This window comes from Aythya fuligula, chromosome 2, assembly GCF_009819795.1.
Source record: "Aythya fuligula isolate bAytFul2 chromosome 2, bAytFul2.pri, whole genome shotgun sequence".
In the NCBI taxonomy this organism is placed as follows: Eukaryota; Metazoa; Chordata; class Aves; order Anseriformes; family Anatidae; genus Aythya; species Aythya fuligula.
Genome location: NC_045560.1, coordinates 59,666,399 through 59,691,748, shown reverse-complemented (window position 1 = coordinate 59,691,748; position 25,350 = coordinate 59,666,399). Strand labels below are relative to the sequence as shown.

General features: G+C 40.3%; 1 protein-coding gene across 2 annotated transcripts in view; it reads left to right on the top strand.

Annotated features, from left to right (window-relative positions):
* Positions 1–3,529: 3,529 nt before the first annotated feature.
* Positions 3,530–25,350, top strand: part of RALA (RAS like proto-oncogene A) — a 28,209-nt gene continuing 6,388 nt past the window's right edge. Inside the window, exons 1-3 of one of the 2 annotated variants that reach the window (XM_032181795.1) lie at positions 3,530–3,549; positions 22,086–22,240; positions 23,216–23,424. In XM_032181795.1, the coding sequence (XP_032037686.1) occupies positions 22,127–22,240; positions 23,216–23,424 (323 nt within the window). In that variant the 5' untranslated portion in view covers positions 3,530–3,549; positions 22,086–22,126. Of the gene's footprint in view, positions 3,550–11,752; positions 11,841–22,085; positions 22,241–23,215; positions 23,425–25,350 lie in introns of those variants that run through there. The other variant, XM_032181794.1, reaches the window with a different exon arrangement.

Sequence of the window (25,350 nt, the reverse complement as noted above, 5' to 3'; positions counted from 1 at the left end):
TTGGTGGGTGATTCTCTCCAGAATACATGCTGGATTTGAGCCTGGTGGTTTCTATTCTTCGGTCCTGCTACTGAGAAACTCCATTAAATCACAAATACATTTCACACATCCTTATGCATTGGTAATAAAATGTATAATAAATTCTAATACGGTTGTGCAGCCAGCATAAAAGAGAAGAACTTACCCGTAATACCAAGAAATCGTACTAACCCTGTATTGATTTCAGCTCAGGAATACTTCACAACACAAAGGCCTACACACCCACAGGCACAGCAGATGCCAGGCTAATCGATCCTGCACTGCGTTTGGAGGGTGGGAGTCCTCGAAAACAAGTAAGTGGTTTTGTTCCCTTTCTATTTTGTCCCTTCAAAAAATGAAGTCTCTCTCACCTTGGAAGATTTATTGAGATTCTGAATGAAGAACAAACATTTTATGTGTGGTAAGGTGGTAAAGACTGCCTTTTCTAAAGGCCATGATTCATGTCAACAGTAATCTAAGATAAAATTACAGTGTTAAATTATGTATACTTTAGATATATATTGTGTGCTATAAAATGTATGCTAGCATAAAGAAAACAAGTATGTTTTGCTTTTAAATTTGTTCTCTGGATAAGGAAGTTGCACATCAATTTTTATTTTTTTTTTCCCCAAAGATTTGGGCTTGTTTTGCATATTCCATCGTATCTTCAGCTTTTTAAAATAATTGAAATTCTTGCATCAGTTGATTTCTTAGTTTATTATGATATCTAATGAATACTAGTAGCATCTAATTAATTAAATCTCTGCTTAATTACACTTTGTAATTTTTCTATGCAAGTATTTCTCGTGTAGAGCTGTGCTGGCACATACACTAATACATTAAAAAAAAAAAATAATAATTCATATATCCTTAGGGCCACACAGCAAGTGCCTGCTACATCCTCTGTAGGGTTTTAGGTGCCCGCTGTAGCATTTAAATACCAGAGAGCACTGAGTTATTCAGACTTGCATTTACCTTGGGCTGCCCAACCCTGTGCAGTCAATGAAGAGGATTAGTAGCAAAAGGCACTCTCCTCTGACATTCCAATTGCTCTGTAACACTGAAAAGCCAGAATAACGCCCTAAAATGTCATGGGTGCTGTAGAGATGCTTTCACTAAGGCCACTTGCTAGCAACTGAATGGGAAATATTCATGTAATGCATTTCCATGGAAATATTTATGCTAGTTTGGGGTTAAAGAGCTCATTTTTTTCCACTTGGTTTAGGCAAGGTGCCAGGGGACATTTTACGCATAATGAAGATTTTGCTATAAATTGTTTTTTATTGCATTACAATACGCAGCTTGGACCACAGAAGAAAAAAAAAAAAAAAAAAATCAGAATAAAATGACATTTGTTATCTCAAATAAGATAGCTCTAAAGGGAGATCAAAAGGACAAAAGCTATGCCTATGCTACCAACCAGTGTAGTGCAGAAGGAGCATATCTACCAACTTTGTAGATATGCTCCTTCCAAGTTGGTAGTTGGTTAGAAACAGTTGGCATTGAGGACCTGACAGCCATACTGTATGTATTACGGGGAGGAGATGATTTTGGTCCAACTCGACCAGCTCCGGTCTGGTCCTGTGGACAGAATGTCTATTAATGGTGGAAGCACACTCCTGCAGTACGTCTTAGTCTTAGTGTCTCATCCTAAACAAATCCAGTGTGTGTGTTCCAGGGCATTCTTCGATCCAAACCAAATCAGAGTAAAGCAGGACAATCCAGAGCTTAGTTTCAGAGGTGCACTGCCAACCTGAACCATTAACACTAGTGACCAAAAGAATGTATTTGATATTTTTTTAATTATCATCCAAACTGCTGTTAAAATCAATAGAAAGACTTGGTTGATTTTAGCAACAGGGTTTCCTTTTCCTCCACACAAGGTGGAGGTAAAGGATACAATTACTAGACAATAAAAGATGAAGGGAACAAGAAAGGGAGAATAGGAGTGCACATGCATGTTGTCATTCACCAGAGATGCCTTTTCCACGATTAAGCATCTTTAAAGCTGTGTGATTTCGGGGCATGGTTGAATGTGGATTCTGAAGATGGGAAATAATCACTGGAGGCAAATTTAACATCCTGATCTTGGTGTCTCTGGACACTTGGAAGTATTAAACAGCTGCAGACCACAGTATTAATGACACCAGAACTATGACTCAGCCGCTCTTCCAAAGAAAGTGTTCTGCAATGTGTATTAGGAATTAAATTAATACAGCGTATAAGTACTAGAAGAGATGCTGAATTTGGACCAAGATTCCATGAAGCCCACTGAGTCAGTATGTGTACAGAGTCATGCTACCACTCTTCCAACATTTTTATGCTTTCATTAAAAGACTAAGTGTAGCTAGCATGCAGATTTTCCCCCGTGGTGAAATATCAAAAATGTTTTGTGTCTCGTTTTGGCTGTTGTGTTGATTTGGTATTATCAGCTTACTTTTTTTTTTTTTTTTTTTTTTTTTTTTTTCTTCTCCAGTTAACAGGATCCAACATTTCTTTGCGTAAATGAACGTATTCTGGTAATAAATTGGAAAGAACCGCATCTGGATTGCTCTTTTATTGCCAACAGTTTCTCCGACTCTGTGGAGTATGCAAAAATTAGCTCATACTGAAACACGAGGCCAAAGAAACTAAATCCTAGAGGGAGATGGCCTAACACAGGCTAAATGTTTAAGATGTTAGAACTCACAGAAAGCTGAGCACAAAGGACAACAAAGAAGGTTTTTAAGTGCACCTGCTTGGCAGATTGCACACAAAGGTGGCATTATGTAGAGGTGGAAGATTTCCAGCGGAGGTGATAAAAACTGGAGCTTCCAGACCTGGAAACAAGGTGCTGCCAAGGAATCGCGAGGAGGGGGGATGCAGTCAAGACAGTTTGTGTAGCCCTGATCACATTCTCCCCTCATTTTTATCAATGTTTTGAAAAAAAAGTCAGCTGGCTTCAATGCCAATTGCCACAGGTATTCAGTGAGGTGAACGTTGTAGTGGCTACAGCCTGTAAACCAAAAATAGACGCTGAGCACTCATTTTGTGTATTGTGCTTAGGTGACATTGCATCACTTACATTATGTTCATATGATCACCCTACGTTTACACAAAGCTCCCACTCCAGTCACCGATTTAATGGTGGAGGACGCAGTTTACTGAGGGGTTGCTGTTGTTAGTTGAGTTATTGTTATGTGGAAGCCCTCCTCTCTCCCTGGTTTATTTGGCAGCCCTAAGCCCTTCATGCACCGATCCAGCTAGTAGAAACCCCATAATCTATCACCCCCGGTGCTTCGCGTTCCCTCCAGCTGTCCCCTCGGCGCTGAGGGGCACGGCTCCACCCGCTGTCCCCCACCGCCCCCTCAGGCCGCCATGACGGGGCCGCGCCCCGGCGGAACCGGCTCCCCCCTCCCTCCCGGAAGCGGGTTCCGCCCGGCGGCCGGGGGGCGTGGCCAGGGCTCCCGGTAGCCCCGCCCCTCGCGTCCCGCCCCGCCCGCTCGCCCCGCGGGCCCCGGAGCTCGCCCCGCGCCGCCGCCGCCGCCGCAGGTGAGGGGAGACCGGGACCGGGAGCGGGGCCGGGAGGGGGAGCGGGGCACGGCACCACCGCGACACCCGCCCCGGCCTCCCGCCCCTCCCAGACACCCCGGGGACGGGCGGGAGCACCCGGGGGGTGTCGCGACGCGGGCGGGGTGTCGCGATACCCGGGGGATTGTTGTGACTCGGGAACGTGTCGCGACAGGGAGGGGGCGTCGCGAGCGCATCGAGGGAGAGGGAGAGGGAGAGGGCTGGGTTGGCTCCGGTGGGCCACCCCCACCCTCCCCCATGGCGGACAAAAGGCTCGGTGGGCCCCCCGCGTAGGAGCACCCTTGGGTGCTGCCGCGGCTGGGCGAGCCGCGAGAGGGGGGGGGCTCCGGTAGCAGCCCCCGGCCCCGGCTCCTTCCCTCCTCGTAGGGCGAACGGGCCAGGCACCGCCTGAGCCCCCCTGCCCCAGCTGGGTGCCCGCCGCCGAGCACCCCTGGGTGCTTCTGGTAGGAGGGCAGTGGGCTGGAAGCGACCCCCGAGTGCTCAGCCTCTGCGTGCTGCAGCGCCCAGCCTCGCGGTCCCCCGGCTGGGAGCGGTACGGTTGGCTGCTGGTGAGGTGGGTGGGTAGGTTATGGAAAGGTCTGCAGAAAAAAAAAAAAAAAGAAAAAAAGAAGAAAACAAGCTCAGCAGCGGCTCTTCATCATTTTCGGTCAACTTTCAGGCTTTTTGGGGAAAGAGGGGAGCTGCGTGGACTTGGAGAAGGTACTGACGTTCCTGTAGTTATTAGCACAAATAATAGCGATTCTTCATTAAAAATCACGTTTCTTCTTTTCAGCCTAATTGACCTAATAGCACGCACCCCAACACCAAAACCCTGGGAAGTTGCATGTGTTCCTAATAGGTGGCAGAGGAATTACACGACACCTAATGGCAGAAGTTACAGGGGTTGCTAGTGTTGGTGATGTTTGCCTTTTATCCCCCTCCATGAAAATGAAAGAGGTGTGCTGTTGCACAAAACAGTCAAAAAAAGCCCTCAGTACTCTGCATGAGAAGTCAATGGTGGGGCTAAATATGCTGTGACATTAAATAGTGACCGTGCGCCTTTACTAATACAAATTCCTTCATCTCAGTCTTCGCTTTGCCATGTTCCTCTAAATTTGAGGAGGGGAAGATACAACTCTTTTAGGATGAAATCAGTATTCTAAGAGTTGCTTGCGCTTTGGCACTGTTCAAATAAGGTCTTTCTTGTTTTCCTAAACCTTAAGGAGAGTGTCTCTAGCCACAGAGGAGAAAGCTAGAATGTGGGCTTGCCATGCATTTGTTGTAATCTGTTACCTGTGGGCATGTTCTCTTTATATACATAATCCATAGAAATTGGTTGTCTGGGGGAGAAGGTGGAGTCAGGATGGTGAGAGATGTGGCTCTGCAGATAAGGCAGTGCTGGCTAAAAGCAACTAAAGGGGAATATGAGACTGTTAAATAAGCGTTGTTATAGGCCTTGCAGTGACCTGAGTCTCCCCTGTATTCAGACACCCAACCATAAGAACAGTTCTGCTCTTAACTGGCGCTAAGCCATCCTCTGACACCCCTGCAGTGACTTTTTTTAAGGGGCTGCCCTGAAGCAGGAGTGTTCTGTCTGAGATGAGCCTTTGCCCGTTAAATTTCAAGTGCGTCTGACTTGGAAGGTAGAACTGCTGAAGCAAAGGATGTTGCCGCCTTAGAAACTGATGTAGCCCGCTCCTTGGTATCAAAGAGTAATGTAGGTACGGTGTCTGGTTACGTCAGAAGTTGTCCAGGCAAACATTTCGGCTGATTGCCAACAGCATTGTTTTCCCCGCGGCTTCACAATTGAAGAAGAAATAATTGTACGAGAAAAGTCATGTAACTCGGTGATCGGATTTGTTTGTTTTGCCAACCAAGCCAGTGCTATAGGATGTAGTGGACCTGTTGTGTTCTGGGCAGGGAGCTTCCCACCCCCTGGAGAGCGCTTACAGCCAACTTCCAGCAAACTTCTGATGGCTCCAAGCTATTGAAATTACTTTGCATCTAAATTGAGATCTATTTTAAGTGAACAAGGTAGTTCGGTATGCTAGTGACAGCTTTCTAGTGAATATATTACGGCCTACCCACATCACACGCACAATTATGGGACGACTGTTTTAAGTCTCCTTCCTACCTTATGAAGAATGGATGTAAGGAACCAAGAAAATAGAGAGTCGGTCTAATTACCGCAACTCCACTGAAAGTTCTGCAAAATGTTGTATGAATTATTAAGGAGGGAAGAATGGCTATATGTTATTAGTCTGCCTGATGCGGTGTTTAAGAAAATCAGCTCTTGGGGTGGTAGGTCTAAAATGTTACTGCTAGGTTTTACTGTCTGCAGAATCTGAAACTTCCAGTTTTGGTTTGCAGACAGCCCAGGGAGTTGTTAAATCTTGGTTTGCTTCTTATGTTTTCTCAACTTTTGGGAGTGGGAGTGAGCACCTACCAACCAAGGCTTTGTTGGTGGTCACACCTATTTGTCAGATCTCTTTGGTAGCCATGAATCCAACAATCAGAGCATTTGGCTTATATGGCTGAGTCTTAGAAGCCCTGCACAAGAGCAAAAAAATCTGAAGAGAAAGCAGTGCTGGATTTAGGAGTGGAAGCAAGTAGGGAAGAAGTGTGGTTTCAGCTAAGTAATACTGCACTACAACTTCCTGATGAGAGAGGATTGATTGCCCTTGCATACAGCCTGGCTTAGTCTTTGTTACTAATGTTTTGTTTTGGATTAGTTTTATGTCCGTCAAGATTTCTAGTACCTCTCGGGCAACAGATTGGTATGCTGTGCACAGAGGGGAAAAATGGAGAAACAGGTGTGTAGGAGATGTTAGGCAATGTAAAGAGGAAGTGTAATGAGCGACAGTTACTATAGAGAATTCAAAATAAGCTGTGCTGTAATCAGTTTATGATGGTAATGTGGAGAGGAGCCAGGAATGCAAAGAAGGTAGCACAAACAAGATATGGAGTTGGTTGCGTAGTAACTCTGCAATCGGTACTTAGTAGAATTGATGATGCTTATTTTGTGATATTGGCTCCTTAGTTCAGCGATTACAGTATAAATTGAATTCCTACCGGTACAGTTCATTTAGCACATTGTGTTTTTTCTCCTTACCAGTAAGCTTACTACTACATCATCTGATGCAACAGTGTGGAAATGCCTGGTGCAGTGGCCCACAAGGTTTCGATAAAAAATTGCGAGTAAATGCACCGTATGACCAAACTGGCATTTCTGCAAATTACGGAAAATGTGATTTTGCAAAGGAGCTCGGTACCTGTGCTTGGTAGGTAGGTAGAAAGGATCTGCCACGCGTTCAGGCCTCGGTACCTGTTTCACTTTACTCTCTGAAATGCTAGCTGTCCCCTTCTGTGCTGCTGTTAGACTTGATCTTTAACTCTGATCCTTGTCTACTCTCCAGTAGTCTGAGAATGCTTATGAGTAACGCCCACGTCAACACTAAACAGAGTGCGGTAAACATGGAAGTCTTCCAGGCACGGAGCTTCTATTGAGAGCAGTAAGAGCCAGCTACACATTGTATCACCTGCTCTTTGCCAGTGCTCCTGTTGAACGGAGCCCATTGGGCAGCACATAGTAAGGCTAACCTGTCGTTTCAGGGTTGTGCAGTCCTCTCGGCATAGCTCTGCTCTTCCCTGGGAAGGGTGGTTAGTGTGGAAGTAGTTCATTCCAGCCAAACTTTCCCCGGTGGAATTTATTTCAGGCTTTAAAATGAAATAAGCTATACAGACCAAAAAACAGTGTTATTGTGACTGACTTCTGCAGGCATGCAGTGCCGGTCCCAAAAAACACCCTTGACCAAAAAACACCACCTTGACGTGGTGCTGTGGAAGCTGTTTGACTAGATGGACCCAAAGGCTCTACTCAAAGCAAGGGTGGGAGAAGCTCATCCTTAATCACTTGTCACTGTTACTATGGATGTCAAAGTAAGCAAAATTGGATACTGAATGAAAGCAATTACTGTGTGCCAGAGCTGTTTTGGTACCACACCACTAAATTAGAAAGTTTTTATGTACTTAACCACCTAAATTAATTCCACTTTTGTAGTGTAACATGCAAGTAAAACTTCATTCCAACCCTCAGGACTCTTGGTTTTTAAGAAATAACTTTAAATTGTACACTCTAACAAGCAGTTTCTGTGAGGTCAAAATTTGTATTTAACAATATCTCGATGAAGACTTTAATGCAGTGCTCCAGTGACTGGACCAGTGTGATTATTACTGTTAGCTCAGTAGTCATTATTGCAATTTAACTTCAAAAACGTAAATGTATAAAAGGTCTGAGATTTATCACTGTTTTTAAATGTATAATACAAGGGTGGTTTGGGGCTTTTTTTTTTTTTCTCCACTGATGTAATTTACATTGGGAAATCACTGATGCAGCACTGGTCCATATCAGTATTAATTGTTGAAGCCTCTTTTCTTCATCTTTTGGTTGTGTATTTATTTATTTTTTCCCTGCTGCTAATCAAACACGATGGCTCTGAGATTCTAGTTCATTCATATGCACTGGAAGTAAGGTACATAATAAAATAGGAAAACTTAACCTAGGAAGAAAACACTCCAGTCTGGACTCCTCCTCTATACAGACCTGCATGGTCGTTCAGAATTTAGAGAGCAAATGCATTAGGCTAAATATCAGAAATGACTTTTCATTAAGCAAGTTCACCCTCTAAAATTATTAAACAGCATTGCAGTGAAAAAAAAAGATGGCATACATGTAACTTTCATCATGAAATTCAGTGTGGGCTGGAACATCTTGGAGTACCAGAATAGGAAGATATGCACTGTAACTTGTTGAGATGCATAAAATGGTATTACTTGATTGTTTTGTCCCTGTTAATTGAAGACTACAAAAAGAACAATAATGGCTTTAAGAAAGCTACTGGTCTGAATTACTACTTTGGTTTGCATCAGTACTAATTTAGTTTTAACTGTAGTTCAACACAAGGAACCATTTTCAGAACAATTCATTCAAAAATACAGTTGCATTTGTTTCAGAAGTATTAAAAATCCAAATGATTTGTGTAGCTGCAGTGTTCTTTCTGGGAAGAACTTGGGTCTTTCAGTTGTGGTTGTGTAGCAGAGCTTGAGCTATCACGGCTCTTTGGACTTAGAGGAGTTAAATTCTAAATCTTCATCCAAGTCACACCTCAGTCCTCTTGTTTAAGTCTTGTCTTGATAATAACTTGGCTCTTATGTTGTGATCTGTGCTTTTTACCCTTCTTTTACTGCTGTGAGGAGGGAAGAAACTCGCTTTTGACCCATACATATGGTACATCTTTAATGTTTCTGTGCTTTGTTTAAAAAAAAATAAGTAATAATCCCATAGCAGACATTGCTGGTGGGTATTTCCTGTGTTCACAATAGGAGGGTTATGAGATTGATGTTCTTCAAGAGCTGATCCAGAAAGTGTTATAGGAAAGCCTGTATGTGTATTCCCATGTGACTGGCTCCTTGTCAACCAGTAACTCTAAATGAGTGCGTATAGTTATTAGCTTTACTGGTAGGGTTTACAGTTACAATTACACTTAAATAATGATTTTGTAGGGCAGCTGCTTACCAAAATGCTAGTATTTCTCAGCCACTTTTTGTCCAACTACTGAAGAGTGGGATATGCAATGTTTCTTGAAATCATTCAAAAAGTTTAGAGGGTCCTGCTTTTTTTATTATTATTATTATTATATTTTTTATTTTATTTTAAAGAAACTTCTTTACTGTCCTGTCTCTGTCTCTTTAAAGGCTTTTCTTTTGGATCCTGTTGCCAAACTTGATCTTCTTAGGTAATCGTTGGTTTGGCACATGTTGAACTTTTGTAGTAGAAAAGCATCTGTTTTTGTTAAGATTGCATGAAGGCTTAACCCTGTTGTCTTTTCTGTCTTGCAAGGGCTGTTCTTAATAGCTCTCAAAGTCAAATGGGACAGAAGAATGAAATAACCCAAGAAGAGCATTATTCTCTGCAAGGCAAACTAGTTAGGACTGAGACCATGTGTGTAATGTGCGTAGTTTAAGTGAGTTTCTTCAGGCTGGAGTATTTTGAAAAGAACTGCAAAACCAAATTAGTATTAGCGATCTTACGTGTAGTTTGGCAAATTTGAAGAAAACCACCAACTGCTTGGTGAACAAAGTTTAATATTGTAATCTTTCAAAGACTTTTTTTTTTTTTAAAAAACACATTTGGGGGAAAAAATAATTATTGGAGGAGAAACTGAAGCAAGAAACAGTTTTGCAGCCAAATACTAGGATTTTTAAAGAAATATGAACAGTGAAATACAATATAATACAGTGGTGAAATATTCATAACTGTCCCAGTCAGGCTAGCATAGTTATTCTCTGATTTGTCAGTAATTTGAAGGAGAGATTTTCAGAAACTTGATTTCTCTTTCTCATCAGACTGAGGTCTTTCCTGCTGGCCATTATCTGTGAACAACGAACTGGGTTTTAATGAAGCTAACTCTTCGAGAATTTGTGCGGGACTCAGCCTTTATGTATATTAAGGAGAAAGAAATAAATCCCTAAGGGGAAAAAGGATGTAGAATTAGGTTCTGACTCTGCAGAACTGACACTGTTAGAAGTTATTGCAGCTGAATCGAGAGCATGCAAGTGATCAGCTGGAAAGAAAATGTTTTCATAAGTCAGCAGTAGGGAAGGTTTTTCAGGCCAGAGGAAATCCTATATTACACGGTGCAATGTTGAAAAGGTGTTAGGTCACATGCTTCTCATTGGATTTTAAATGTTCATGGGTGCTGAAAGGAATACAGCTCATACTTAGTGTTTAGTGTTGCAACGTGTAGGTTTAACTCAGTTAAATGTTGACAGAGATACCAGATTTTGCCCTAGACAGTTCTTCCCTGGAGGGACTGACCTTTACTATAAACTGGCTGTGGTTAGTGAGCGCTGCTAGAATGCCATTGTCGTTGTTGTGTCGTGTGGCTGACCACAGGAAGAGAGACGCTTGAGACCCATCTAGTGATGTGTACCATCCTTACCGTTGCTTGTTCTAAGATTTCTTGAATTTGGTGTGTGATTGCAAAACTAGTTATGTTTTTGATATCTGCTTTACCTGGTTACCCAGGAACTCTGGAATGCACATCATGTTTGCTTCTGCATTCAGAGATCAATCTGTGATTTTCATGTGCATTTCTGTAATAGAAAGAACGCTTTTTTAGAGATTGTTATGTTAAAACTTAGAAAATTTTATTCTTTTAAGTCATTTAACAGTTCTGCAGTGTTTTGAATTATGTGCACAGTAAGAGCTGTAGGAATTCAAGTGAGAACAAAAAACAATTTTTGAAGTTACTTTACATTTTCAGAACATTTAACTTGGAAATGTCTTCTGCCCTACAGCAGAAAAAAAATATCAGTATTTTAAGCAGGACAAAATCAAAACCGCTTTGCATGGGGACTTAATGTGGAAAGTGATGAATTAACCTGAACGTTAAAAACTTCATGCTAAGTTAATGAACCAAATGCCATCCATTTCTATCAACTGTCTGTTTTATGTCCATAGTACGTGAAATAGCCATTAAACTCTACCATTATCACATGACTGGCAAGTATACATTGAACTAAAAGGCAATTAATTGCTGATTGGGTCTTTTAGGTCTACCACACTGACTGCCAAATTCTCAAATGATAAATATAATAGTTTAAGAATAAACTGTGTCCAAGATTGGGAGGGATCAGACTTAATTGTATTTCAGCTTCATGAGTGTCGTATTAATATGCAATGTCAGGTCTACAACCACTTGTGCATTTGAATCACCTTCTCAAAAGGTTAATTACAAGTCCTCGTGTATTTGCAAACCAGTCTCATTCACGGAGTCATGCATATGAAATCCTTTTGCCATGAATAAAACAGAAAAATTATTAGGATTTTAGGCAGAGCAATTTACACTGTACAGAATGTAAACAGGAGGGGGGGACTTACTGGAACATATATGGCTGCAAAAGTTATGCTCTTACAGTACTACTACAAAAGAGTACTTACACATTTGCAATGGGGTGGTACAACAGATGGTAAAGTCATACAATGATTAAGTAACTTACTTTGTCAAGTCAGATTTCACTAATGAAATTTGTTTGCTACAGCTGGATGATTCCTCAGCGGAATAAAAGGATTTTTTTTTTTTTTTTGAAATGCAAAATCCAACACACTCCTATTTTGTTAGGTTCCAGTTGGCTGGTGCATTGATGCAGTCTGCCTGTGGAGAGGGAGAACGCTTGCCTGTATTTGTGAAGAGGAGACGGAGAATTTAGTGGTACCTGCTTCGTGATGTCTCTTGCTAATAATCTGTGTTTGGTCCTGTGTGCTTGCACCACTTGTGCTGCGGCCTTTGATGTATATGTGCTTGTACCTGCTGAATCACTTATTCCTGCATCTGTCATTGCCAAAAGCCAATTAAGAAAAAGAGTGGGGATTACTTGTTAGGATAAGTTGGTATTCTGACTCTGCTTTTGTTGAAACTTTGTCCAGCTGGGCACTGGTCACACAGAAGAAGGCGGTATCTGCCTCAAATGCTTTATTTGAAAGCTTAAACTTTTTCTATGTCAAGAATTTCATAGGAGTGTTATTCAAACAAGGCTTCTGTGTTCATTCTTTCTGTACTAATACCTTAAAGGATTTAAGGGTGTCCATGTGATTCTTTTACCATAATAATATATGAATGGCTAATGAGGCAAAGTAAGTTGTTTGGAGCAGGAGAAATTCCCTGAGCTATTAACATCAGGACTAGTCTCACTGCGCAGCGAGGTGCATGCAACATGCAAACACTGATGGCATCCCTTCTATAGATCAGCCTGAGAGTGTTGATGCAGCCTGCCATGAGCCTAGAAGGAACTTGTTTTTGCTTTGCAGATACCATTGTTTTCTAGATTTCTGTGTAGCAAGTTAACTTTTCTGCCTATAGACCAGCGAAACTATTTGGCTGGAGTTTCAGTCTGAGTAAGCGGGGATCTTAAGTAATCCTTTCTGGCCTTAAAAATGACTCGATTGATATTTGCTTTTTCTCAGAAATGCACATCTGACATTCTGAATTTCTATCTGAGGAAAGAGTATGGTGTTGTTAACAGTAAAAGTGATTCTTGTGTTAGAGAAAATCTTGATTTATGGACATGTTCTGGCAAATACATGTGTTTCAAGTACATCTTTCGGAAGCCTTCTTCATTCTTTGTTTAAATACCTTACTTTGTCAAGCCAACTCAGAATGCTTGCATTTTAATCTTCCTTAAATATGTTTAATGGATGTTGAAATGGAAGTGTAAAGGGGCAAAAAGGGCACGTTGATGTAGTTGAGTTTTCTTTTGAAATATGGTTGACCAAGGGGGGAAAAAAAGCTGGTTTTATGACACTGAATATGCTGTGAGCAACTTTCTGAAAGCAGAGCTCTTGAACTGCTTTTAAAAGTGAAATGCTGAGGCTCTTGCTGCAAGTTCTGGCATACTGCCTTCTAGGGAACTCCATTTTTGCTGCTTTCCAGAACAGCTGAAAAGCGGTAGCTCTGTGCAAGTGTGAATGATGCCTGACTTATTCTAGTCAAAAAATTGTAGCTTCCTGAGATGCTTTCTTGCCCTTGAAATGCAGGGTGAAAATGTCTCTGGCTAGTATGTCTTAGGTGACACTAGTTTAACCATGTCCTTGAAGTGTTTCCCTTGGTCCTTAGTCGAATAGCACTAACTTATTATTAACCACCAAGTTGTTGGTTCTGTGCTAGGAAAATTCATCCTTGTGGTCTATGCCTTGTTGCTGACATTTATCTGAAAGGGAAAAAGGTGATTTTTTTTCTCCATCAAATGATGAATAAAATTAAATATTAGCAGATATTCTACATGACATCTCCCATGACAGTAAATTGACTTTTGTCATGATACTTGATTATGGGTATTTGGTATGCAAGCTTTGTCTGCATATGTCATCGTCTTCAGTTTTAGTCTTTCCTTCTTCCTTAGTGTTGCTTATACTAGAAAATCTGGTGGAATACCTGTTTTTCTTTTTTGCCTCTGAATCTTTCCTAGATGAACCTCTCTGCAAGCCTCTAGCATCGATGAATTTCACAGGCTAGTGAGATGGCTGTTCAGTCTTCTGTCATGACTGCTGTTACTGTTAATTCTCTCCTCATGCTATATAAAGCTATACGGAATGAGAACCTTCTGTTAATATTCTGGGTTAAGTGCCTAAATGTGTAGGTTTGAATTCTAAGAGAAGACAGGGCATTTACACTTTGTGTTAAAGCAGCACTTCAGTGCTGTCAGTGTCAGAAAGCTCGGGTTCTCTCAGTGATTACGATAGACTTAGATGGGGTACCAGCCAGGTAACAAACTAGACTGTGGTGTAAATGTGTATTTTAACAAAATTACTTCACAATGTAACTTCGGTCATTTGAACTATAAAAACAAGCTTGCTCTTGGTTTTAACCCAGCTTCTGGGCTTGACCCTGTTTCTTTTCACACTGATCTCTGGATCAGTCCAGGTGAGCTATGGCAGGTACCTAGAAGGCTTCCAGATGTTCCATGGCAACCATCACATAATTTGCAAAAGGTGAGGAATCTTCAGCAGGTACTAAATTATGGCTGAGCGACCTTGTAACGCTTGCATTGTGTATAGGCTGCAGCTGCTGTAGTCCAATGTTCAGTCAGGGAACAGTTTGGCAATATTGGTCAGACTGGCAGGCTCTGTTTATATCAGTATCACAGGCACGCAGGTGGGTTTGTGTTGCGTGTTTTGTCAGCTCTTTATGTAGACAGCGATGTATCTTGCTCACTTTCTTTTTGGTACACTGCAAGGTTTAAAATCTGAAGGCCTTGATCTTGTTCCAGAATATTTCTGGTGTTCAGTTCTTCAAGGCTTTTTTGTGCTGTTCCATATGGGTTTCAAGAAACTTCTTTGTGGAGGCGCCTCCTCAGAAGTCTACTTGCAGGATGCCAAAGAGGCTTTTTGATAACCAAATGCTGAAACGGTGACTTAAAACCTGTAGAATACAGATCCAGTCTCACTTCAAAAGCTGCGGCTTACTTCCCGGCTGTGCTCAGAAGCTGGCACTGAGGCCCGGTGGAGCCTCAGAAAGACTGCAGGACAGCTGGGAGCTTGGGTCCCGTTTAGTGGCTTCTTGGCCACTCTCAGTTCTTGCAGTGATGTCTTAAGAGCACAGTGCTGCTGGCATGAAGGGACCTGCTGTTCTTTATAGTGGTGCAGTGTAATTTTTAGGAAGGATGGGGCCTCAGTTACTGGAGGAGTTCACTGGTCGACTCTTCTCGTTTCCGTGCCTGGATACTGTGACAGTTCAAAGTACCCATCTCCAGAAGCTGGGAAGTACAGGTCTCTTGCCTGAGGAGATTTGTTGCTGCTGAGAGATTGAACTTAAGTCACTTTTTGTTCTTTACTCTCTTTAGTAGCTGTGTATCCACCTTAGTAAATTTGTTTTGTGGGTGTGGGAGAGACAAATGCCTTTTATAGTATGCATTAGAAAGCTTTGGAAAGAGGAGTTCCTACCAAACTTTGAATGTGGTTTGACTGCCTGTTAAAGTCATGGGAAACTGAATCCTAATTCCCAGTTACGCAGGTTTATGTCAAAGGGTTATATGCAGGAGAAAGGAAAGGACTTAGAGGAAAGTGTTTCTGAAGGCCTGTTTCTTTGTATAATGATACTAGTTATTTCCAAGATAGGTTTGATGTAAAATTGGGGTTCAATTTCATCTTTCTTTAGGTTACTACTTAGAGTTTATAGTGATTATTTAATATTTAAAATATTTGTTCTACCTTAACACAACACTGATGTTACTTCATGCTGAGCTTGACAGATGTTGCATGTTTAAACTGCAGTAAAAACACGAGTCAAGCTTGAGACATGGAATGTCACTTATTAAAGTAATGCTGATCTAACCTCAAAAGCTTCCTTACTCTACAGTTCTTAAAGCAGCTGGCATCGTGTATCCTGTCCTATGTCCTCATGTATCCTGTCTGTTCCTGGGTCATGGGGTGTTTCTGCTGATCTGGTTTGAATAGTGTAATTGCAACCAGCTGTTGGGAGGGATGACTAGTTAGGCTCAGCCTGCCTGGAGTTGCCTTCTTACATTTCCAGGAACATTTTTGTTGCAGGAATATCTGAGTCATCCATGAGTTGTCTTCCAGATACTCTGAATCTAGTACGCTGTTCTGCACTGATAATTTTCAAACCATACATTCTCGAACACGATTTTGCGATTGTTAACTGAACTGAAGCTACTAAAAATGAAGTAGCTGGGTGAAACGGTGATCTTTTAGTAACCAATAAGGTAGAAATAAGGTTATATTGCTTGGTGATTTCTGGGGACAGGAAATGCATTGGCCCTGTTGTGTTTTTTTATTTATTCTTGCTTCCGTGCTTTTTCCTCAGAATGCTGAACTTTGGCAACCTGTAGACTACATGAGACAACAGAGTTACGAGTTGCTTTGCAGAAGTTGAGAAACTTCAGCGAATGTTCAAACTCACTTAACATGGGGTTACTGTCAAGCAATTACTATAAATTTTCACTTCAGAATGAAATAGAAAGTTTTAGCTTGTGTTTCTGGAGTTGATAGTTTATATTAATCATAAAGTACGTAATACTGCAGGTATTTGCTTAATGAATAAAATGAGTTATTTGTTCAGAAGGTCATGGGTTTCCATTATTAAATTTCCTTTAATTGTTCAGTAAGCAATCGGTAGAATATTTTGCCTTTCTGGATGTATTCTGGTCAAAGCACGCTATTTGTAGTTCTTAGTATTGTACCCATAACTCGCGTTTCAGTGAAATCACTTCTGTTCCTCCAAATGTATCAAATTCTAGCTCACTGAATAAAAAAAGAGTAAAAACAGGTGCTGTGATGTATGAGCTACCAGTTGTAATTGATGTTCTCCATATGAAACAGTCCTCAGGGAAAAAAGTTGGTCATCATAAAAATGAGTGGGTAATGAGGTTAATATTATAGTCTTGCAAATCTTGATGCAATCTTCCATTAAGGAAGAGAATAGAAACAAAAGACTAGGAATTCAGTTTTGATGTCATAGTTTTAAGAAGGCTATACAAATACTAATAAAAGAAACTGTTTTATAATTGAAGAAAGGCACCACTATCTCTTATTAACTAGAATCTACTATACTAACTGTACCGATTATCTTTAAACACAAAGCTATGTTTAACTAGTCCCCTTCAAACAAATGCCTGCAGCAAATCAAAGTTCGCCTGTTAAGGACAACTGCATTTTCACAAAGCCTGCATTCAGCTTTATGTATAGCACTGCAGAAGATGCCAGCTGAATTCTTGCCTGTAATGATGCGACTTTGCAGTGTAATGCTTCTCCTTCCCTGCTCTGCTCTCATTGACATTGCATTTATGAGACTCGAGGGGATCAAAATGGACAGAGTAGCTTCTTGACCCCTTTTAGTCAAATTCTTTTTAAAATGAGTCTGTCTGATCATACGCTCTGTTCTTCCTTAATTTGTGGCCTGTTGGCTGGTTTTAGGTACATTTTGACAGGGCTGGGTGCATTGAATTTGATTGTTCCTGTAAGTTGCCTGAATATCTGATGCTGGCTAAATAGGAAAAAATCTGTGTCAGTGTTCTCTCTATAGGAAAGAAAGCAATGTGAGCTGGGCATGCATTGTCCTGCTTGGGTTGGTGTGCAGCTACTCTGTTGGCCATGTTTTTTCTCCCTTTTAACATGAGTACGAACATCAGGACTATGATACTGAGGAGGGATGTAGAGGACAATTGGCACAGAGCTGTAAGGAAGCCTGCTTCAATTAAATGTTTTGGAGCAGGTTATTCTGTAAGAAGTCATTTCCAAAGAGCATCTGAGAAATTGGGATAATCTAAGAGGAGTCTTCTGAATGAGCAAGATGAGTAAGGGGATAAAAAGCATATATTTTATTTTTCACCCATAAATTTATTTTTAGGTCTCAGCTTATTTGGCTGAAGAAGTAGATAGGAGGGCAAAATAAATATTTGTAGTAGGGAGATCAAAGATTCCTACTCTTTTTTTCTTTTTTTTTTCCCGCCCCCCCCCCCAATCACATACTTTAAAAGATACCTGGCCAGAAAACATTGTCCCTAGAGATGAAAACCTCTTTTTGTCCTGTTACCTGATCATCCTACCTGCTCTTGTGGCTCTGGATAACCAGTCTGCTTCAAGACTTTATGCAAGGGTTAATGTGATGCAAGCATCTCTAGTTTCCTTGTCCAAGTCCCACTACAGGAGCGCTCTCCAGCTTGTTCCGCAGGTGAGTAGAGCTGACTATCGTGTTTGAATCCACTGGGGACTAGAGCTACCACAGTGTTTCTTGCACAGAGGATGTACCATGCAAGGTGTGGACCTCTGGAAAGGTCAGCATTACCAGATGTACATACCAGTCGCTCAAGAGAGGCAGCAATTTTATACCTTGAGTCACAAGTATCTTTTGCTACACAGAATGATCTTAAGTTATTTTCCTACCTGGTCTTCTTCCCCTCGTCTAGATTTCTGTGCTGTTGGACAAGTTGCTGTGACTGATGCTAATGTGAACTATAGTTGCTTCTCCTGCAGTTCTCTTGATTTAATCTGATCGCTGCCTTACCTGGCTCCACAAAAAGTGATCCTGGCTCCAACTGGAAGCCTGCCATCAGATGGAGCACAGAACTGTGGGGGTGGCTATCTGCAAGCAGGTAATGAACAGCTGTAGGAGCACAGAGAACTGCTTACTTTGGCTGAGCAGCCACCGAGAGTCAATCATTTGTGCCCTTATTTGCTCAAGCATGTTGGAAAGGGCAGTTTCCTAGGAGTTTATCAGCAGCAGAGGTGAGGAGTGATCCACAGCATGGTGGTTAGACAGCGCTCTGGCCCTTCTGAGTAAAGGTATGGAAGTACGTTGTTGAGCCAGTTAAGCTTTCACTTCCCTTCCAACTTGTTAGGCTACACAAAGGACTGTTTAAAAATACTCTCGTGTATGTCATCAGCATTATTGCTGGGGTGGGGATTACCAATGGGTGTGGTAAAAAGCTGACCTGTACGAATGCATTATACAGCTACTGACAACACCCTGCTTGGTTCTGTGTGAACCTTTCTCTGCTGTACAATAACATGGGGTTCTGCTGCAGGAGGGGCCTGTGCTTATCTTCTGGCCTCACAACAGTTTTGCAACTTCAAGATTGGACAAAAATGAAAATAAAAAAGCACTTTAAACAAAACATGAAAGTGTTCTTTTTTTTTTTTTTGAGCTATGCAAAAGAGGATTCCTTCCCCAGTCTCTGTTAATTTCATCATAATTATTAAGTAGGACAATTAAAAAATGAGGTATGACCCAAATTTATACTTTTTTAATGAACGCTTATGAAAATAAGTCAGGCTACATGAATTAGGGATAGAGAAATATACCTTGTATGAAAGATCTTAGGTTCTTTACTGTTAAAATTGGATTCTATGCTCCACTTTGCTTTTAAAAGCAGACTGAAATAGGTAGAAGTATGTGGCAGTAACTTAAAATCTACCACTTTCAAAGTCTGTCTTCTCTCAGGTGGAGTACCTCTTCTGAAGCAGTCTCTCTGGATTGAATACCGTTTGCACAGAATCAGACCATTCCTGCTTGGTGTGTAGCTTGTTTCTGTCTGCTAGCTTCATGTCTACTGTTCAGCAGGCATGAGTTTGCTCATCTTGTATCTTTATTGGATTATGAAGAACTTGAAATCAACTGACCGTGCTGAACCTCCTCCCGCTGCACAATGGGACAGAATATTTATGGCAAGCTTATCGTTAAGATTTGGAGTATGTGGTAGCACGAAGTTTCGCTGTCTTCAGTATCTTACTGGAATGTTGTTCACTGATGGTTATTGATGACTTGATGACTCAGGATACTGCTCTGACCGGTTGGGTCAGGGTTTTTTTTTTGTTTTAATTCTGAGTTTTTCTTTGACTCAATCTCTTATGCTTCTTTGAAGAGATGTTATCAAGGCTTCTGAAAATGATTGTCTGCCAGAGATTCTTCCTGGTTAAAAGAGTATTCAGTTAAAAGGAGCATCTTCATTAACTTGAGTGTTTATAAAGGTCTTTCTGTTTGGACATCAGTGTTATGCTTTCCGAGTTTTTTGTCAACTGTTGCACAAAGTTCAAAAAGTGGCAGCTTCTCTTACCTACCCTGGGATCCTCCCAGTTCAATTGAAGCTTCTGGTAGGAGGGGAATATTCCCATTGCTCAATCTACCTAGGGACTGTAGGTTAATTTACAACAAATATTACAGTGAAACGTGACTCTTACGTATCTGAACATTTTCACAAATTGTAGTATTGACTTTGCAGAAACACACCTGACAGAGATCCTGCTGAATTCGTTTGAATTTGCTGCAGTATTGGGGTTCTTGTAGAAGAATGCTATTTCCTTGCTTAGTAAGATTAATACAGACCCTATCTGTGTATCCTGGTGCTCTGGTATCTGTGCTTCTGAGAGTATGCATTGTAATCTAAACTTGTCAAACTGAGCTGTTCTCAGTTGATAACTGGAATTCGGAGGAATGCTACTTCATAGTACTTGTCTGAAATACATATTAAAAACCTAGTAAGTGTGACTTTCAGTATACATTTATTCTCCTAAGAGACAAGTGCAAAGCAAAACAACGTGGAGTAGTTCAAAATGTGGTGTAGCAGGTTGAAAGTGTACACACAGCTAAGAGATATTTTCATGTTCTCGTACTCCCTCTTAAGTAAAAATAAAGCTATGGTTCTTTTAAAGCCATAATGGCCAAAACCAAAATGTGTTTTGTTCTCTGCTACTTGGTCTGTCTCCTCCTTAAAAGACTTTATAACGTAATGTTAGTTATTTCTCTGCTATATGTCTGTAATTAGTACGGCAGCTTACTCATGCTCGTTTCACTTAGATAACCTTTCTGGGAGAAACAATTTAAGCCACTTAATATTCAATTGCATTTTCAGGATTCTTTGACAGCGTAATGGGTAGTGTTATTGATGTGATCCAGAGAGTTTCTCATGTAGGTTTCTTCTTCCTTTTCTAAGTTTGTTTTTTTTTTTTTTTTTTTTTTTGAGTTTTAATTCCAGGAAGGATTGGGTTAGTCTCTAACAAAGCTTCAGTCAGCATGCATTTACAGATAACTGCCTCACTGCTAACAAATCATAGTGCACGTCCTGAGCTAGGGACTTTGATACAAGTTTTTAAAGAACTGTCATGCTTGATGTTCCTGTTGTTTAAACTGCACACAGTGGTGATTCATTATGCAGGAGGATGTAATTTTAGCGTGAGATTGTCAGATGATCATGATGGCTAAAGGTAATGAGGTAATGGTATCTTGTTCCTATGCTGTGTTGTTATCTGGTAGTATAAAACCAGATGATGTTGTCATGTGACTGTCTTCTTTCAGAGCTTTCTGATCGGCAAAATCCAGGTTATGTTTGGTTCTTAGTTGCTGCTGTAGATGTCTCTTGTGTTTATACCCTCTGTAATGGAGAAGTCATTGTGCGTTTTGGATATCAGAGCTAGTTTTGACCTTAATATATGGAGGAGGGAGATCCTGGAGAAAATTTAAGCATTCTTACGAATCTGTGCAGTGAGTTTCCCCTGTTTTAAGACAAAAAGTTCTGTCTTCCATTAAACAGAAATACAGTAGTAATATTGTTGGGATAAGCAGCGAATTAAATGATGATGTAGGATGATAATAGTTGGAGCTCTGCTAAAACTGATTTATTTTATTTTTTTTTAAGGCTAATGGGATTGTTATTTTTGTACACGTGCACGCACACATTACAGTGTATGTGAATGACCTGTCACAGAGCCCTTTGGTTTTACTGAGGTGCAGAGATTTGTGTTTGAGCAAGTAGCTGTGGGACTAGGACAACTATTCCAAGCACAGTGGGTAACTGTGTTTTTAGTCTACAAAGGCAAGCTGAGTCGTTCCACTCTGCCTTAACCAGATTGTTCTTTTGATTTTCAGATTGACTTGCTGAAGCTGATTCATTTTAGGATTTAAATGACACATGTGCCTGATTTTCTCTGGAAAAAAAAAGTACACTAACCAACCCTTGCTGTTGTGTCTTGGTGCCTTCTGCTTAAGCTGGAAATTCCTTCAAACGTCTGTTTTCTTTCCCTTGCAGCTGTCATATCTCATGTTTTCTTGTGTGATGTTGACTCAATGTGGTTTACTTCTTCAGTTCTTGCTTAGTAAACTAACAAGAGTTCGCAACAAGTACCATGTCTCTAAAAGAAAACATTACGTACCAAAATGTAAATCATTTTCCCTAATTGCTGTTGGATGCTGTGAACCCACCTGTGCCCATTCCAAATGGTGAATGCTTTCTTCGCTCATGCCACAAAAAAAAAAAAAAAAAAAAAAAAGATGGATTTGTTATAATTTGTGAGATGTTTTCCACAGTAAAAAAGCTCACTGCTTTTTTGAGGAACAGAACTGAAATTTAAGCCCTTAACTATGCAGGGATTTGAAATGGATCAATTTTAAGCAGTGTATATGGGAGGGAGAAAAGAAAACAAATGAAGATGTATTTTTTTCTTCTAGGTTTTTTCATTTTATACCTGCAAATTTTCCACAATCCAAAGATGGCAGCAAATAAGCCTAAAGGGCAGAATTCATTGGCTTTGCACAAAGTCATCATGGTGGGAAGTGGTGGTGTAGGAAAATCTGCTTTAACACTACAGTTTATGTATGATGAGGTAAGAATGTGTGCTAGAAATTATCTCATGGAATGTCTGCTACACAGTGTTATTTAAGCATTTAATTGGTACAGTTATTTTCTGAAATGGTCTAAATGTATATGACGTGGTATGAAAGCCAGCTATCGAACTGAGCAAAAATAAAAATATCTTTGTGCTGGCACAGGTTGCCCAGAGAAGCCATGGATGCCCCCTCCCTGGAAGTGTTCAGGGCCAGGCTGGATGGGGCTTTGGGCAACCTGGTCTGGTGGGAGGTGTCCATGCCCGTGGCAGGGGGTTGGAACTGGATAATCCTTAAGGGTCCCTTCCAACCCAACCATTCTATTATTCTTTGAGATTTCAGATTTGACCTCTTAGAGACACCTGTAAAGGTATAAATTGACTTTTAAGCAAATTGATGGCATTTTTGGAACTTGCTCCTTTACGGTATGTTTTCTTATTTACTAGACCTATTAAAACTTATGTAAATATTATAGCTCAAAGCTTCTTCAGTTTGGTGAGTAGCTTGATGCCTGAAATGATGACCAATTTTTCTTTTTTTTTTCCCCGCTGATGTTGGAGAAGAAAAAAAATCTGTTTCTTGTGTCCCTGCTTTTTTGTCAGTGAAAATCATTCTTTTTGTTTAAGAAGTATAAGTTATGCCTTCAGTGTCCATTAAAAATTGATACTAAATATATTTAAAGTCAGGACTGCTTGATAGCATAATGAAATGAAGCCAGATGTTCTGGTTAACCAGAAACAGACACATAGTTTTGCAGTTACCTCTAAAATTTCCTTGTAATGTCTGAATAAATAAAAAAAAGTTACATCTGTGTTGAATAGTGTGAGCACTTCATGTAGCCTAAATACATAAGCTTATTTATTTGTTACTGTAACATTGTAAGATGTGTGTTTTATTCTTATAGGCAAATAGAAACATTTGCTTTGTACAGGCATGATTTTTTTTTTTTTATGTAGTAAAAATTGTGTTTCTAGTTTGTAGAAGATTATGAGCCCACCAAAGCAGACAGCTACAGGAAAAAGGTGGTTCTGGATGGAGAAGAAGTCCAAATTGATATATTAGACACAGCAGGGCAGGAGGACTATGCTGCAATTAGAGACAACTACTTCCGAAGTGGAGAAGGCTTTCTTTGTGTCTTCTCTATTACAGAGCTGGAATCATTTGCAGCTACTGCAGACTTCAGGTAAGTTACAAGGCAAGATAGTTATTGAATTATAGTGAGGTAATTACAATCACTTTCTTTGTTGTTCTATAATATCATTATGTTGGTCCAGGTTAGATGACTGTAGTCACATTGTTTTCAATAGGTGCCTAGCCATGCCTTTGCTATCTGCATACCACTTCGGATATCTTTACTGCTGTGTTTCTAAATACCAAAAAGGTTACTGCTACAAAGCAGCTACACAGCAACATTCAGAAAGCTGCTGCCTTTGAATGTCGCTATTGCTTGGCACTGCAGTGCAAAGAAGCAGTATTTGTGAGTAGGCATAGTGCTATCCCAAGTAATGGATCTGAGAAAAATTGCTTACTGACTGTATGGATATATATAATGTATGTGCAATACCGCATACTCTCCAGAGGTGTCTTTTTTAGTTCTTGCTTGGTATGGCAGATTATGTTGCATTTCTTTAACCTTTGAAACACCACCTAGAGCAAAAAGGTAGCTGTAGCATGTCCAGCTGTCATATGCTAGGCTACTTCATAGTTATAAAGATGACATGACCAGGTTCCATCTGAAAACTGTTTAGATCTGCATCTGGTGATGTCTGTCTGCAAAGTCTTAGGCTATGCAATCTATGTGCGTTGTAGTCTGGGAAGACTGAAATGGGTAGTGTAAGCAATACAACTATTTTACACCTTAAAAGTGTTTTTAACAGCAATTGAGAAGTATTTTTGACTATTCTGAAGCAGCTATCCATTTTGTGTAAAGGTCTGCTGTAAATCTGTCCATCCAGTTTTATATGGACTGAATTCTTCTCTGTAAAATATACTGATGTAAGTTTTTGAATTTACAAAGCAAACGTCAGTGGCTTCTGTATAGGGTTAACCCTTACCATCAAAGTTAGAGAGAATATCACTTAAGGAGCAACATGCAAAATAGAGGCTGGATCTTTCTGCTGTAATGAGGATTTAACAAGCAGTTTGTTGTTGTTGTTTGTTTTTGAATTCTCTTCACACATTCAACACATTAAAACCCTTGTTTTGAGTGGGGAGTTAGACAGCAGAATATTACAAATGTTTGATTTTGTTTGATAGATAAAGCCAAATTAAAATGGTCATCACTATACATATATGCATATATAGTGAAATAAGTAAATCAGTAAAATACCGTATTGCTGTATTATATATAGTAAAAAGAAAAAAGACAAGACCAAAAAAAATTTAACAGTTCAAAGGTAATCAAAACAGGAGAGGAGATCATCTTTGAGATAAAAGTGAGGAAACAAATATAAAAAGAGATAATCTGCATCCCACCGAAATAAGGTTTCTTAGAGATATCATCATAGTTTTAGTTAATTAGTCCTAAGTATCAGAATACATTTAATATCACATCTAAGGGAGAAGAAGATAGGGAGAGGAGAGAAAGTGAGCTTTTCCGCTTCTGTTACTTCTTCATTTGTGTGTCAGTATGTGTATGGGTGTGCTTATATATTTAAAGAGAGAGAGGGGTGCATTACCAGTTGTTGCTAGGTATGTCAGTTCTGGAGGGTTATTTAGTATAGTTGAGCTCTAGAGTGCAAAATGACCTCTTCAGTCTGTTCAAAACCCTGTTAATGCTTCAAAGTGCATGATCTTCTACAGACCTAGAAAAAGTCCTTTCTAAGCAAAGGTGAGAGTTGACAATATACATGCTGAAAGAGGAGAAATGGAAGAAAAAGTCCCTTCAGTGAAGAGATTAAAACTCCCAAATCTTTAAAGTGCCTTTCAAGTTGCCTTTCAAATTGTCGAAGCCTGAGTGCTAAAATATCTCATAAAAATGACATTCTTTCTGCTCCATGTAACCTGTATCTCTTGAAGGTACAGTTACAATACATTTGGCATTGTTGAGCAGCCAGAAATAATACTACTTAGAGACAGAAAGAAAATGACAAGAATCTGGATGTTTTAG